At 40.7% G+C, this 16,930-nt stretch overlaps 1 protein-coding gene across 5 annotated transcripts in view; it reads left to right on the forward strand.

Annotated features, from left to right (window-relative positions):
- Window positions 1-16,722, forward strand: part of PPARG (peroxisome proliferator activated receptor gamma) — a 135,472-nt gene extending 118,750 nt beyond the window's left edge. For all 5 annotated transcript variants that reach the window (XM_006928991.4, XM_011280216.3, XM_019825091.3 and 2 more), the window contains one exon: window positions 16,269-16,722. In XM_006928991.4, the coding sequence (XP_006929053.1) occupies window positions 16,269-16,516 (248 nt within the window). In that variant the 3' untranslated portion in view covers window positions 16,517-16,722. The remainder of the gene's footprint in view (window positions 1-16,268) is intronic.
- Window positions 16,723-16,930: the final 208 nt, after the last annotated feature.

Here is a 16,930-nt window from a genome sequence, read left to right on the forward strand (position 1 = left end):
AAGTTTTACTGTCGTTTCTCTTTATAAAATTTGTTTACAAACAGTTGCTTAAAAGCAATGAGTTTTCGTTACTGAAATGGACTTCAGGTGAGCTTTTTGTATGTACTCTACAAAATATCATCTGGCAAAAGCTGACGTGGTGGGAGGGAGAGGGGTTTGGTTGTCCTATAGATGAAAGCTGCGTATAACTGTCCAAGGTATTGTTAAGAACACGGTGCCTTCTGTCATCCTTTGTTGTCCAATTACTTGGGAGCAGAGTGCTTCTAAAATTAGGTGCATCATGTGTTAATAATAATAATAACAATAATAATAATAATAATAATAATAATAGCAAACACTTATTAAGTACCTACTGTGTCCAAGGCAGTATTCTAAGTGCTTAATACACATTCACTTAATTCTCTCAACCCAGTGAGGTAAGTACCATTTTGCAAATGAGGAAACCGGAGCACTGAAAGGTTCAATCACTTGCCCAGAGTTACCCAGCTAACACAAGATGGAGCCAGAAATATGAACTCTGGCAGTCTGGCTCCAGAGTCTACAGTAATACTGCCCTTTACATGACTTGGGTGCAAATAGATAACACATACAGCCTGGAGCCTGCAGTACAGTGTCAAGTTGTAACACATTTAAAAGTGACATTTGGGGGATTATATTTAATGTAACAAAAACTACCATCCAGCATGTTTTAATATCTTCACTGAATCTATTTAAACAGATCAATCCTTGATCCTCCCAGGATCCATGACTAATTCAGCAAAGAAGAATGAGATTCTAATTTATTTGAGGTTCACTAGGAGAAAAAGCTTAAATTTTGAAAACCCAGTTGAGAAAAACAAGTTGATATTGCTTAGCTAATATTTTGAGGCACATTTTACTTTTAGTGAAAAATACATTTATTAATATTTGATATATTTCTGAGATTTTTCCTAAGCATACCATATATACCACGTTTTATTCCTTTTATTCACTTAATCATTTCCCCAATCATGTTGTTACATACTCTTTGTTAATATATTTTATTAATTTTTGAAAATAAAAGTAATACATGGTCATTTCATAATTGAAAGAGTACAGAAAGGTCTGAGTGAAAAGTAAAAGCCTTTGTCCTCAGAATAAAATAAGATTAACAAAGCCCCATTTCTCCTCCTGGAAAGTATCTATGCATGTGGTACCATATATATGTATATGTGTATGTGTATATGTATATGTATGTATACACACACACACACACACACACACACACACACTATCATTCTAGTGACTGGGCAATATTCCATTTTATAAAGGACCATTACATGCTAAATTATCTCTTTATTTATGGTTACTTATTTATTACAAAACCTATAAAGAAGAATATAGAAAACTATTGAATATGTGTTCTAAATTTGTGTTTTAGTGACCATTCTTATATGTAAATTTCTGTCCAAATTCCAAATTCCTTTCTTTTTTTTTTTTTTAAGTTTATTTCCTCAGAGAGAGAGAGAGCATGCATGCTCCTTTATGAGCAGGGGAGGGACAGAGAGAGAGAGAGAGAGAGAGAGAGAGAGAGAGAGAATGCCAAGCAGGCTCCATGCCCAGCTCAGAGCCCAGTGCAGGGTTCCATCTCACAAACCATGAGATCATGACGTGAGCCAAAATCAAGAGTTAGATGTTTAACTGACTGAGCCACCTAGGCATCCCCCCAAATTATTTTCTCATTCTAAATTACCAGAAGTGGAATTGCAGGGTAGATGGCCATGAATATATATCTTTTAAGGTTTTATTTACATTATTAAAGACAGAGAGAAGCAGAGCATGAATGGAGATGGGGCAGAGAGAGAGGGAGACACAGAATCTGAAGCAGACTCCAGGCTCTGAGCTGTCAGCCCAGAGCCCGATGTGGTGCTCAAACCCACAAACCATGAGATCATGACCTGAGCCAAAGTTGGACGCTTAACCAACTGAGCCACCCAGGCACCCTGGCCATAAATATTTTTAAGTCTTTTTGTCACATCACTGCCAGATTGTTCTCCACAACATTTATACCAGTTTGTATTCCCACCATAGACATACACTAACAGAGGCATTTGAAATAAGCCATTCAACATGATTAATTTCTAGCTGGGGAAGGATAGACAAGAAACAGTCATGATAATTCTGAACTTTTGAACCTGAGCAGTATTGTTTTACAGGCATGTGAAAGAATAGGGTGTTTTCATCTAGAAAAAGATGCTATTACTGCCCATAACTCACGGATTATTTAAAAGCTAGATTATTTAAAAAAAAAAAAAGTGATTTGTTAGGCTTTAGATTTTTCATTAATTGGTTAAAAAAATATAACTGAATACCTTGATTCAGTTTAATAGATACTGCAGGCTTTGGCTTTTAATTATGAAAATTTTAAATGGTACAATTTAAATATAGATGCTGTAAAAATGAATTACTTTTGGTCTTCTACAGACTACTTTAACAGTAGCCAATATCCAGATCTTATTGGATCCTGAAAACAATGAAAGAAATCTGAAGGTAGCTGCCAGCCATAGATTAAAATCTTATACCTGTGGTTATAATGAGAAGAAAACCCTGTGAATAATTTTAGACTTCCTTTTAAAAATAGAATTAACCATTGACTGGTTTCCATATCACAAAAGGCAAATCCTTCCCTGACCAAAGTTTGCTTTTGTAGATGAAGTCTACCTACAGGCAGTAGATAAGAATGAATAAACTGGACCCCATGTTTGCTCAACACACAGGAATTTGATTCTCTTCTTTACTCAGAGAAGCCGATTGGGTATAGTTCAGAGAAAGAACTGCTCAAAGCCTTTCCAGTCCAGAGACTGGACTCCAGTAAGATCAGAATCCCAGTTATCTGTAGTATAGTGAGATCAGTATCTCAGATTGTGGTTTATTAGAGTACAACATGTAATTTCTCAGTTATTTTTTTTTCCCATCCTGGGTTTTCCAGAAAAGAAGAACATTCATATAGGCAAGACGCTTTGATCCAGTAAACAAATTTCTGATCCTACATAATCTTAACAAGAGTGATCATTTTCTCCTCTGTAGTTTACATTGAAGTCTATGGATTGCTTCAGAATGAAGAGCTTCTTTGGCAGGGGTCCCATTGACCTCATTCTGAGCTAGCCTTAAAATCACAGAAGAGTTTCATTCTGGTGAAGGCATCATGACCCTAGACTGAAGGGAGTATGGGGAGATGGGCATCATGTAAGAGTGAAGTGGTTGGGAATTAGGGAGATTAAGGGCAAAGGGTCCCCAGAAGAACAAAGAGGATTTTTTTTGGGGGGGTGAAAGTATCTGATTTGACCCAACTAAGTATTTGCTGAGGAAACTGGAGTTGCTATAGTAAGATCACTGTCATTCAACTTCAACCATAGAAACTGCTGATACTGTTAGATTTGGTAGTTAGATTGGCCTGGTGCTTAGCATCTTTGGCTGTCTACTCAGCTGTCAAACCAAGCTAGCTGAGAAAGATGACCTAGTTCTTCTCAAGTTTTTCTCCTCTCTCTCTTTCTCCTCTGAGCTCAAGGCAAGAAAAAAATGGGACTAAAAAGAACAACACTGTAGAATCAGACAAAGGACAGCACTTCATACATTTTCAACAGCATTTCGTATACGTTCTCTTATTAGATCCTGAGAATTTTTGTGTATTTTTATTCTCATTTCATAGAAGGAAAAGCGAGGCTCGTAGACTTAAGTAATTTGTCTGAGATTGAACAACTAGTGAGCCGTGGAACTAGGGCTGAAACCCAGGTGTCCTGTCACCTCAGAGTGCTCTCTCTGCCACACACCCTGTCCCCTTCCACCTGGCTAGTGGATGCTGGTCACCCTTCTTACACTTGTGTTGGTGGCCGCAACCTGTGCTGTCTACACAATACTCCGTAAGGTATGGGCCCATAATTTAGAAGTCATGCTTCCTCAGTAGTCGTGATAAGTAACAGCTTCCCTTGCTCCCTCTAGGATGGGTGGTGTCAAGAGTAATAAAACTGCCTCCAGCAAGGGGCATGTTTGCAACTGGCGCCACAGCTTCATGCCAGCCACGCTAGCAAACTCCCAAAACTACCCAGCAACCACAGCCAAGTGTAAAGCTCAGTAAAGCTGACAAGCTCCAGGACACTCCATTGGACACTTTGCCCCCTTGAGCATTTGCTGTTCAGTGAAGAAAAGCATAGGAAGGTTCCAGCTGGAACTCTGCAACAGGAAAAAGCTCTTTTTGTTAATTCAGAACAGTTTGGAATCCATTACAGTTCTTCCCCAACTTCCAGGACAGGGGGGAGGAAATTCAATGGGTTTTACAATATATTTTTTAAGGCAAATTGCCACCGTCATCCTAATGACAGAGAGGCTGTAAATATTGATACAGTGGCCACAGATGGTAAATCATCAGCCTCCTCATTTACCCTCTTGAGTCTGGCTTAGTTACGCAAACCACCTCTATAGCAGCTCCTTCCTCTTCCAGCAATCCCAGCCATGTTCTTTCTCGGTGAGGCAACTTTGGACTCCAACTGTTCTTGGAGTGTTGCTATGTGTTTCTGCTGTTGAGAGGGTAGGGGGCAGGGAGAACAGGGTACAAGAAAGGGGAATTGTTCTCATGGCTGTACATCTGCAGGTCAAGGAAGAGTAGATATTCTGAGACAATTGAGTGAGTCTTAGTTCTATCAGGTCAGTAACCTGAGGCTTCTGTTTCTTACCCTTAGTTATGACTATATATGTGTGTGTGTGTGTATATATATATATATATTTTTAATTTGTTGGAATTAGAATCAAAGGACAGCATCTAGTTCAGAATATATACTTACTAGGTGCATGTTGAATGCATAATAGTCAAATAATAATAGTAATAGTAATAGTAATAGCAGCTACCATTTATTGAATACTTCACCATGTGCCAGTATATATTGAGCACTTTACGCACATGCAGTAATCCTTGTTTAACCTTTCCTGCAGCTCTGCAAAGTCTGTTATTATCCCCATTTTACAAATGGTGAAAACAAGTTTAGAGAGATTAAGCAACTTGCCCAAGGTCACAGAGCCACTAAGTGGTGAGGCCAAGGTTCAGACCTAGGTCTCTCTGACCTTAAAACTGATACCCTTCTGTGTATTGGGATGTGGAAGCATCCCAGTTAATTACCTTGATCTGGGAGTTTGGTGCAGTTACCAAAAACTGCCCATTTCATTTTGCCTCTAAATATTTCAATCAAGAGTTTTCATGTTTTAGTCCAGATATTACTTAATAATATCCAAAGCCCTTGAGATACCCTTTTAACCTAACAAAATTACACCCTAAGTTTGAAAATTGCTGTGGGAAGGAACTGGGCCCGGTATAACACTGAAGACTCGTACTGTGTTCTTAAACTTGTTCAGGTAGCATGGCCCTTGGAAACAATGGCACTGGATATAGCACTCACCACAAAAATTGGCAATAAGCTTTAAGTAACAGAGTGAATACATTTGTTCTTAATCAGGTACCATCCTACCAGCCAGGTTTTAACAGCTAAGTGTTGCAGAAAAAATTTATGAGAGAAATTTTGAATTGTTAAAATATCATCCAGTAACTTAATTTCATCTTGTCAGTCAGAAACAATCAAATGAACATTCATTCACCTGTAGCTGCAAACACTTCATGCCAGTTCATAGACACAGGGTTTGAGGACTCTGAGTTTGAATGTTTCATTTCTCTTCCCCATCCCTAACTGCCCCTCAAAACCTTGAGGCTATTCCAGCTCATTTGTAATCTTTCCATTTTCTGCAGAGCTATTTCTGTAAGTCAGAATGAACAGTATAGCACTTCTCTAAACAGAAGACAGAGTACAGGTGCCTGAGTGGGCCTCCACTTTTCTTGAGAAAACCCTGAGACCTCTGATTCTGCAGGGCCCAGTGGCCCCCACATCTTCTTTGTCTGTTAGCATCATCCTTAGTTAACTGGGAGGAGACAACCCAAAATAGTTTAAGACTTACCCTCCTATGCCAATTAAATATCCAGGTATTTTATCCATACAGTTTTTTGTACAAGACTCAGGCTGCTGCCTAAGTGGTAAAAGTTGTTTTTCTAACTTCTTTCTCATGATATTGAGAATAAACAAGGACATATGATTTCTCATGTTTCTAAGCCCTCAGTAGGACAGTTGAAGAATGTTATTATGTGGTTCAGATCTCTCATCTGGGCCATGATGGTGTCAGAAAGTAGTAGCATTCATTTTTTTTGGTTTTTTTTTTAACATTTATTTATTTTTGAGACAGAGACAGAGCATGAACGGGGGAGGGTCAGAGAGAGAGGGAGACACAGAATGTGAAACAGGCTCCAGGCTCTGAGCTGTCAGCACAGAGCCTGATGCGGGGCTCGAACTCACAGGCCACGAGATCATGACCTGAGCCGAAGTCGGATGCTCAACCGACTGAGCCACCCAGGTGCCCCAATAGCATTCATTTTTAACTGAAAAATGTTTAATGGGCACCTACACTGTGTCTACATAGTGTATGGCGTTCGTCTCTTCTGCTCTTCCCACAGTGCGGCCATGACCAGTGGGAGACCCTTGTGAGATGACCAGGATGGCTCTGAATAGTGACTCAATTAGGAAATGTCCCTTTAGACCACTCTTTTCATAACCTTTGTAGACTTGGTTTGGACAGAGATGAGGTATATCTATGAGTTCTCAACTGGCATGCAAATTCTAAAAAACAAAGAGCTGGCAGGGGGATGGGGAGACAGGGAGAAGATGAACCCTACTAGAATCATCTGAAAAACTTAAAAAAAAATACATGAGTACACATGAGCGCGCGCGCGCGCACACACACACACACACACACACACACACACGCTTCTGTTGATTGTAGGCCATAGAAGCATCTTTCTCTGTGATTGCTCAGAAATACCATCTCTTCCTCACGCTGGGCCTGGTAGGCTGGAATCATCTTAGTAAGTGAGCACACGATTGTGTTTGACCTCAGTGACAGACATGGGATTGAAAGCCAAACTGCTGAGTCATTCCTGTCACCGCACCAGCAGTCTTGGAAAAGGTTCAGTCAGTCAGTCAGTGGGCTGCTTTTTGGAGCACTTTATCATTTTGGGTTCTCACAATGTGTGTTTAAACTCTGGGTGACCCCAGGCAGCCTTCCAGACTGGCACAATTCACCAAGACATTCAGACTGATCATCTGCAAGTGAAGAAGAATGAAACTTGAGGACTGGTTCAAGTCACTTATCACAGAGAGGCCAGCACAGGTTGTGAAGGAATCATGCACTCCCAGGGAAAGCACCTTTCAAGGGTCTTGCCAGCTTCACAAATAAGAAAGCCAGAAGACGCAGGATGGGGCATTGGAAAACATTGGACTCACGTAGACAGCCCTGAGTTCAAACCCCACCCCCTCCTCCACCACTTACTAGATGTATGATTTCACTTGATTATTTACCTCCCTGGGCCCTAATTTCCTTATCAGTACCCTAAGTAAATGAAATAACATTACGTGAAGGCTCTGGCACAATGCCTGGGACATGGTAAGCACACAGTAAATGCTCATTTTCCCTCCTCCCCCCCCCCCACCATGATAGAATTTGAAGTAGCTCCACAGCAATCCTGCCAGTCGTATTGCTTGCAATTCCACCAACAGACATTCTTAAATCCCTTATCACAATATAAATGCCCCCAGGGAGCTATCAGCTAATCCCTTGTATCAGCTATCACTTTAAGGGGATTAGTTGTGGATTGAGAACAAAACCCCAAGGGAAAGAGACACTGGAGGAAGGGGGAATGGCCTGACAAGCTAAGGGGACAACTCTAAGCCCCCTTGCCCCTCAAAGAGACAGAGAATAGCAGCAGGAGAGTGATGAGTTTCCATACTCCCAAAGTTCTGATAAAGTTTTGGGCCATTAGATGTTGAGAGGTCATTTTTGAGGTTAGTTAGAGATCACACCTATGTTTTGAGATCACAGGCTCTTCTCAAAAACATCGGAAAGGAAGACATGGAGTGTTGCAGAGAACTTTTATGTTTGGTTATTGGCATTTCTAGACGTTGAGGAAGCAAGGAAGAGTGGTTGGATTTGGAACAGGAGTGTGTCCGACTTGATGAGAAAGAAGAAATCACTCTCCTTCATCTTTTCCTGTCCAGCCTTCTTCCTCTACCTCCCGCCCACCCCCCATTTCCAGTCCTGATCCAGTGTTGGACATAGAAGGAGCAGAAATTTATCTATATCCCTCGGCTCAAAGGAAGAACACACTGCTCTCCTGGCTCTGACACAGAGAAGGGGAGCAAACCGTGTGGCTGAGCTTCATTTGAGCAACCTTGAATGACTAGAACAGGGAACCCTAACTCCAGGGTGAAGGAAGACAGGAAAGCAAGGACTTCCCAAGGGCAGGATGGAAATCTCAAGTAAAATTTCCATTCTGAAAGACCTGGAAATAAAACTGAGCCCAAGCTCATTTCACTCCATGGAGGTACCATTGAGCAATGCAAAGAGCTTTGAGGACAGCAAAGAAGAAAGTGCTACCCACCTGTTATTAGGTACCTTTGTGTTTACTGCCATAGTTGGAGAGGTGGCTTTTGAGTAGGTGAGTGTTTAAGATGAGGGAAGTTGGTGTGGAATGGCTACTCAATGGCCAGATAAAAGAAAATATGCCTGGCTTGGTTTCATCATGGTGGTTATCCCCTTTCACCATCTTGGCCACATCATATGTGTTATTGTTGTGAGGAGTGGTTGTCATTTGGACATAGAGAAAGCATTAATCAGAAAAATGTTAGAGTGTTAACCCACTCCAGAATAAAGGACTCTGCTGGCTACATGTGCCTTCATGGTAGAATATGCTCGTTACAGAAGATCTTTATCTGTTTGATAACACGTTTACAATATCTGCTAGTTCTGTTGTCCCCTTGCCCAGACAGCCACCATCAACTGCCTTGCTGCTAAAGTCATCCATGGTGCAGCCTTCTGATTAATTTAGGCTTGCCCTGCTAGGATTCCTAATACCAAATCTCCAGCAAGGTGCAGCTCCAGGAGTGGAAAGGGGAATAACATCTGGAAGAGGGAATGGAGAGATGGCTGAGAAGAAGGGAGCAATTGAGGGGGAGAGAACAGGAAATATAGAGTACCCAGGAAAATCAGAGAATTGAGAGAAGAAAGGTAGGAAGGAAAAAGAGGAAAGTGACATTATACTATTAGAAATAGCTACCTTACTATGTGTCAGGCACTGCGCTAAGAGCTTTCCATCTATGAGTTGGACTACTCTTATGTCTCCATTTTTTTTTTAATGTTTATTTATTTTTGAGAGAGAGAGAGAGAGACAGAGCATGAGTGGGGGAGGGGCAGAGACAGAGGGAAACACAGAATCTGAAGCAGGCTCCAGGCTCTGAGCTGTCAGCACATAGCCCGACGAGGGCCTCAAACTCATAGACCGTGAGATCATGACCTGCGCCCAAGTCAGACGCTTAGCCAACTGAGCCACCCAGGTGTCCCTTTATGTCTCCATTTTTTAAGTGAGGAAACTGGGGCACAGAAAGGTTAAGAAACTTGCTCAACGTTACCCAGTAAGTAAGTTTTAAGGCTAGGATTTCAACTGCTTCTCATTAAGGCAGGAGTGCTTACTCTTGCCTGTGCATCAGAATCACCAGGGAGCTTTTAAAAGCTCAAGGTCATACCCCAGGCCAAAAAAATAAGAATCTCTAGAGATGGGGCCCAGGTGTTAGTTAGTTGGTGGGTTTTTAATCTTTCCACATGATTTCAGTGTGTAACCAAAGTTGAGAATCACTGCACTCCATCAAGCTCCAATTGAAAATTAAATATGAAAAGAAGCATACATGTGAAACTTTCTTACAATATTTTTCCCCCCAAGGGTAGGAATGTGGGAGGGAATTGCTACAGGCCATACCATAGTTTAGCAAAGGTGAAGTTGGCTGAATTCACAGTTTTGCCTAATGCTCACCATGATTCCGATAGATCAGAAAAGTATTGCAGAATCCCTAACACCATCACTTCAAGGAACAAGTAAATTGAGGCACCAATGGCTTCCTTGTTTTATTATTGCTCTTAGACTGTCTTGCTTATATGCATTCAACTACAAGAATGAGAATCTGCCCAAACCCCTCAAACATGGGTCTGCATCAGGAATTATCTTCTAGTGCCCCTGAATTTGTGCTCCTACCAGGAGCAGTTCAGAAATCTTCCATTTCCCAACTGTGTAAATGCCAGCCCAACCCTGATTATACTCCTGACCCCATCCCTGTGGAAACTGCCTTTATTTGCACAAACCGAGAGAATAATAGTATCTTACAAAGCCCCAGTACGTAGCTCATTCTCACCAGAACCTTATGAAAGAAACAGCACTGTTCTAAAAAAAATTAAGCCAAAACCCAGAAATATTAGAGGACCTGTCCAGAATCATACAGAAACTAAGTGGAAGTGATACAGGACTCAAATGAAGTCTTCAGTTTCCAAATCCACTGCTCTTTTTAGCACATCTGTGAACTTTGGAAGAATGGAATAAAGGACATTGGAGAGGAAGTGTAAAAGGAAGTCCTACCTCCCCTTTGGTTTTCACCGGGCACCTGAACTAAGGTCTTTCATTGTCGGTGGATCAGTTTACAACTACCCAGCTATCAGACTTCTTTTTTTTTCTGAATCCCCTGGATATAGTCCTTTTCAGATTACTCTATTTCAGAAAGCCAAAAGACCAAAGCTTTAACAGCAGCTCTTAGAATAGAGACAAAACCACCTACTTGGTTTTTCTCCCTCTCCTCCTGAAGACTCCATTGGAGCCCTCTGCTTCCCTAAGACACCTTCTGAGAAAATCTGTGTTCAGGAAATGCCTGGCCCAGGTGGGCAGATCCCAGGAGAGTCAAGAGAATTGAAATCTTCTTCAGATAGCTCTCCACATAACAGAGCCAGATCTGGATATGATGGGAGTTTAATAGGTTTGCTCATAATCAGCAGCCCTCGCTAATCAGTTCCAGCATTGTGTGAGTGGGGACCAGAAAGGTTGCTTTCCCAATTCTTTGCAGCCTGGGAGTAAGGAACCACCAGTAATTGACTCCAGCTTCCTAGAGGGTTGTGTCCTGGAGTATGAGAATCAACACTCACTTTCCCATAAGGGCCTTCTAGACAGCCTAGGCCAGTGAATGAGGTCCCTTGACCCTGATCCAATCCCAGACCTCAACTCTGACCCTCAGCAAGGTGTAGAGAGATCTCAGACGGGGCTTCTAAAAACAGGGTCTTAGCAGGCACTGAGCCACTGAGGAGTGGAGAGGAAAGGGTGGGGACCCAGGATGGCTCTGGATGCTTAGACAGATTGCCTAGCTTAGCTCAGCAAGGGTTTGAGTGTGTGTGGAAGGAAAGTGAAAGGAAGGAGAAAGAGGGAGAGGGAAGAGGGAAGGCCTTGTAGCTGATTACAGGGTAGAAGGTGGGGAGCAAACCTGACAGATCCCTTTTGCCTTTGATTCTAGGGATTGCTTTAAGACCAAAGGATGCTTTTTAGGTTGTTTTTTTTTTTTTTTTTTAAAGAAGCCAAGTGTTTTAAATTTAAAACGTAAGCCTGTAAATACACTTTTCTAATTAAATTTTGAGTGTATTTTCCCCAGGTTAATTATGTGAATTACGTATTTACAGAGGAGAAAATTGGGGCCCCCTGAACTTGAACAGCTTGCTCTGGGTCACAGAGCTGGTCAGAGTGTAGTACTTTTTACACTTGACTGCAGTCTGTTTTGCCTTGACTGAGGCTCAGTAAAGGGGACAGTGGGACAGATCTGTAAGTGATCTAACTTGTCACTGGAGAAAATATAAATCAGTGGCCACAGAATTTCAGCCCTTCAGCCAAACTTCATCTGTCACATAATAAAAAAATAACTTGCCAAAGAAGGGTTTGAAAATCCAAACCAGACCCTTCTCCACTCCTCGAGGAGCCAGTTCCATTATACTGCACTGAAGCCAAGTGTTTCCAGCAAGCCTGATCAGCTGCGTTTTAGGGTTTGGTTGTTTGAGCTGTCATGATAAATGAAGCCTACTAGGTTAATGTAATCTGTTCTGCAGAAGTTTTGACTGATGCTGCCCAAGAGGAAGGAGGAAGGAGAAAGGGCTGTAAGGAGCCAGTGTCCCAGTGAGCCGAGGTTCTACACAAGGGTGTGGGGTCCCAGCTGGTGGAGGAGCCACATTCAACACCTGCCTTCACACAGAACGCTGCCACTTGAGATGCAAATTCATTTGCATAGCCCCTGGCAGTTGAAATCTGGAACATTTGTCAGGGAGAGAATCAGCAGTCATGAAACCAAAGGCACTGGTCCAGGACGTGTCAGAGGCTGAGGCATCAGGGTTTTCATTACTGCATGGCAACTATGAGAAAAGGCACAGGCCCTCAAGGGGCGCGATTATCCAAGCCAGGACAACATCACTTGTTTCAGCCTCAGAACCTGTGATTTTTGCTGATGGTTCCAAATTTAAATGCCAAGAGAGAAAAAGTATACTTATTCCAGTCAATGGGTTATGTTAGAGATGTTAGAAGAAAGAATCGATCCAAAGTTTCCATCTGTAATTAAAAATGGAAAAAAAAAAAGAATGAAAAGAAACTTAATGTAAGAGAATGTTCAGAGTTCTGAAAACCTCACCATGAGGCCGTCTAACATTTCTCTCCCGTGCCTCACCTCAGTGGATAGAGGTTACTAGAGTTTATTAGACACAGAAAAACACAGTTTACAGGAGACTTCTTCATTGTGTAGCGATCCTGTCTTTAGGCTTGTTCACCAACCAGGAGAATTGTACTTTTCAATCCAGGACTCAGCCAGAACAACCTTCTCTCGCTCATTAGCTCAGCCAACTGAGTGCTTCCTGTGTTTCCACCGGAGGCTCAGAGATGATCAAGGCATAGTGTCTGCCCTCTGAAACCTCATGACCTCAAAGGAGAGATAAAGAAGGAAATCAGTACTTACAATACAATTTATAAGTACAATATGCTTATAATACAGCATTTGAAATTAAACAGACTTAGATTCAAATATCAGCTCTGCCATTTACTAGGAAGTGGCAGATTTGGGGCAAAATTTAACACCTCTCTCTCAATCTTCATTTTTCCCTTCATAAAACACTGACCTCATGGAGTTATTGTGAAGATCAAATGATATATTGTGTAGAAAGCCCTTAGCACATTCTTTGGAAAATGATAACCATTCAATAAATGTAATCTCCTCATAGGATAGAGATCGAAGTGTTTATAAGGTGCAACAGGTCTAGAGAAAGGGGGTTGGGAGAACAGGGGAGAGGAAGGGATAATGTCAAGGAGGGCTCCCAGGACATAGGAGACATGGGCTTATATTTTGAGGAATAGGTTGAAGTCAGTAAGATGGGTGAAGGGAAAGGAAGACCATTTCAGGAGGGAGGAACAGAATCTGCCTCAGCACAGTCATGACAGAAAATAGGATGTTTGAGGGACTTAGTATGGTAATACCTTAATATGGCCAGAACAGAAGGATGGTTCCAGAAAGTGATGTTAGAGGATGAAGGGTAGTAAAAGGTAAGTAAAAGCTCTTATACAGTGCCGTAGTTTACAGGGAAGGGAAGACAAGCTAAGGTGAAAAGCCTTCAAGAACTAAAATTTGGAATCAATACAAGGTGTCAGGTGAGTGTCCTGAATGATGTACAAGAATCCTGCACCTCTCTGGTGAGCTTGACGGAGAAAACCTTACATGATAACCACAATGCAACAAACTTAGAAATTAGAAAATAAACTTAGAAGTTAGAAAACAAGACAAACACCAAAACTTTCCACTTGGAAATTTTAAAACACACTTCTGTATAACTCTTAGATTAAAAATGAAATCAAAATAGTAAGACATATTATTTGGGAGAGAGCTACATGAGTACTGTTTACCAAAGCCTATGGGGTAAAACCAAAGTGACACTCAGGAAACTTTAGAGTTTTAAATGCATCTATCAGAAAACAAGAAATACTAAAACTAAATGAATTAAGCATTCAACTCAAGAAGTCAGGAAAAGAGAAAAAAATAAACCTAAAGAAAGTTAAAAGAATGAATTAAATTGAAAACAAAATAGAATTTTTAAAAAGTTAATAAAACCAAAAGCTGTATTTCTCTAAAAAGAAAAAAAAAGATAAGCCTTTAGCAAATCAGATTTTTAAATGACAGAATATACAAAATAAAAAGCATTCAATTATAAATAAAAATGATAGGAGATTTCAGATTCTGAGAGAATGTCATTACAACTCTATTTCAATATGAATTGCAAAAATTTTACTTTTATAAAGAGTGAAAGGTCTTTACTAAATCTCGACTAAGCTCTTCACTAGGAAGATTAAATGCTATAGAAGAAAAATTAAAGGTAGCCAGAGATTTACCATCAGGCTCAGAGAGTTCTGCCAATGAATTCCAAGAAGCCATCAAGGAACAGATCATTACTACATAGAAACAGAAGGAAAATTTATCAACTCAGTCTATAAGGTTAGTTAACATTTATTACCAAACAGACAAAGGATGGCACAAAAAAGACATTTCTGTCACAAATTTTAAAACTCAAAATAGGAGCAAATACAAAAGTATAGGGAAATCTATGAATATAATGTACTATACTAGAATAAGATAAAACCATATGGTCATCTCTTTAGAGAGAAAAAGTTTAAAGCATTTGATGAAATGCAACAACATTCCTGACTTAAAAAAATTTAAAACTGTGTAACTCTTAGAAAGCCAGGAGTAAAATGTATCCACCATAATCTACAGTAAACTTCATAGTTGTGGTAAGCCATTAAGAATCATTTTCTTCATGGTTAGGAATAAAACAAGAATACCTCCTACCACTACTGTTTTTTAATACCATATTAGAGATATTAGCCAATACACTATGGCAAGAAAAAGAAATGAGAATTATAAACACTGGAAAAGAAGAAATAAATGAAACTACCATTATTTGTGGATGTAATTGTCTATCCAAAATAGAAAAACAAATCCGTGATAAAAACTATTTGAATTGATAAGAGTTTAGGAAATTGGAATATATTCAGTGTACCGAAATCAATAATTTTTTTCTAAGCACCAGCAGGGATATATTAGAAAAGATAATGAAAAAGAAGCATAGAATACTATTAAGCAAAGAAGTAAGTTAAAGAAGTAAAGGATACTGTAAGGATTCATCTAACAAGATCCACATGAAGAAAAACATGAAAAGTTTACAAGTAATTTAAGTTCATTGTTTAAAAATTCAAATACGGAAAGTATAAAGAAGAAAGTGAGAATTACCTCACTACTCAGAAGAAAGCTCTATTAAAATCTGGAGCTCTATCCTTCCAAACTATACCAGTATTTAAAAACTATGTCTTGTCTCACTGAAAATGTATATGCTGGGGTGCCTGGCTGGCTCAGTTGGTTGAGCATCCCGCTTGTGATTTCAGCTCGGGTCATGATCTCACAGTGTGTGATTTCAAGCCCTGCATCAGGCTCTTTGCTGACAGCACAGAGCCTGCTTGGGATTCTCTATCTCTCTCTCTCTCTGTCTCTCCACACACCTCTCCCACTCACACTTTCTCTTTCTCTTTCAAAAATAAATAGACATTAAAAAATATATATGCTATATAAGGATATATGTATATGTATATATACATACATACATACATGCTATATTAAGGGGAAAAGGCAAAGCTGTTTAAAAAAATTTTTTTAATGTTTATTTATTTTTGATAGAACACAAGGTGGGGAGGAGAAGAGAGAGAGGGAGACACAGAATCTGAAGCAGGCTCCAGGCTCTGAGGTGTCAGCACAGAGCCTGACACAGGGCTCGAACCCACAGACCATGAGGTCTTGACCTGAGCTGAAGTCAGTCACCCAACTGCCACCTGGGCGCCCCAAGGCAAAGCTGGTTTCAAAAGCATATCTAAAGCTGTGGTGAGAAAGTAAGTGGAGATTAGAAAACAGACTCATCAGGAATGAGCAGAAGTTGAAAATGAGATTTCCGAGTGAGTAGAAACATACTGGCAGAAGAGTCCTCAGTCGGGGCGGGGGGGGGGGGGGGGGGGGGGGGGGGGAGGATTACGCCACCATCATGTTATGTCAACTGATCAGACAGATTTAGCCCCAGCCGGGAAGCGATGCCCCTGGAAAGAGCTCTAATAGTCTTGGTTTCAGTCCATCCTCCTGCTCCACTGTCTACTTAACCTCCCTCACCACCTTATTTTAGAACCAGAGCAAAACAAGCCAACAAAAAGACAGGGGAGTAGTTTCCCTGAATATGCCTCAGATGTGGGGCCAGAGAATGCTGTAACGGAACCTCTTGTTCTTCTGCTCCCCCAGACCGCCCAGGTTTGCTGAATGTGAAGCCCATTGAGGACATACAAGACAACCTGCTGCAAGCCTTGGAGCTCCAGCTCAAGCTAAACCACCCGGAGTCCTCCCAGCTCTTTGCCAAGCTGCTGCAGAAAATGACAGACCTCAGACAGATTGTAACAGAACATGTGCAGCTATTGCAAGTAATAAAGAAAACAGAGACAGACATGAGTCTCCACCCGCTCCTACAAGAAATTTACAAGGACTTGTATTAGCAGAGAAGTCCAAATTCACTGACCACGTTTTCCTTCTTCCAGTTGCACTATTATTTTGAGGGAAAATCTGACACCTAAAAAATTTACTGTGAAAAAGCATTTTAAAAAAGAAAAGGTTTTAGAATAATAGATCTATTTTATGCATATTGTTTATAAAGATACATTTACAATTTACTTTTAATATTAAAAATTACCGCATTATGAAATTGCTGGTTGTATTTGAAGACCGAGTCTTATGCGTTCCCTCCCCTCCCCCCACCACCAGGCTCATTTCCTTTTATTTCCTTCCCCTTCCTTCCTTCCCTCCTCCCTCCCTGCCCCCTTTCCTACACATTTGTCAAAATGGGAGTGGAACTGCGGACTGACTTTAATTCTCAGTAAATTAATTTTTTCTTCACTTCGCTCTTCTGAACC

This window comes from Felis catus, chromosome A2 (genome assembly GCF_018350175.1).
Source record: "Felis catus isolate Fca126 chromosome A2, F.catus_Fca126_mat1.0, whole genome shotgun sequence".
Taxonomy (NCBI): domain Eukaryota; kingdom Metazoa; phylum Chordata; class Mammalia; order Carnivora; family Felidae; genus Felis; species Felis catus.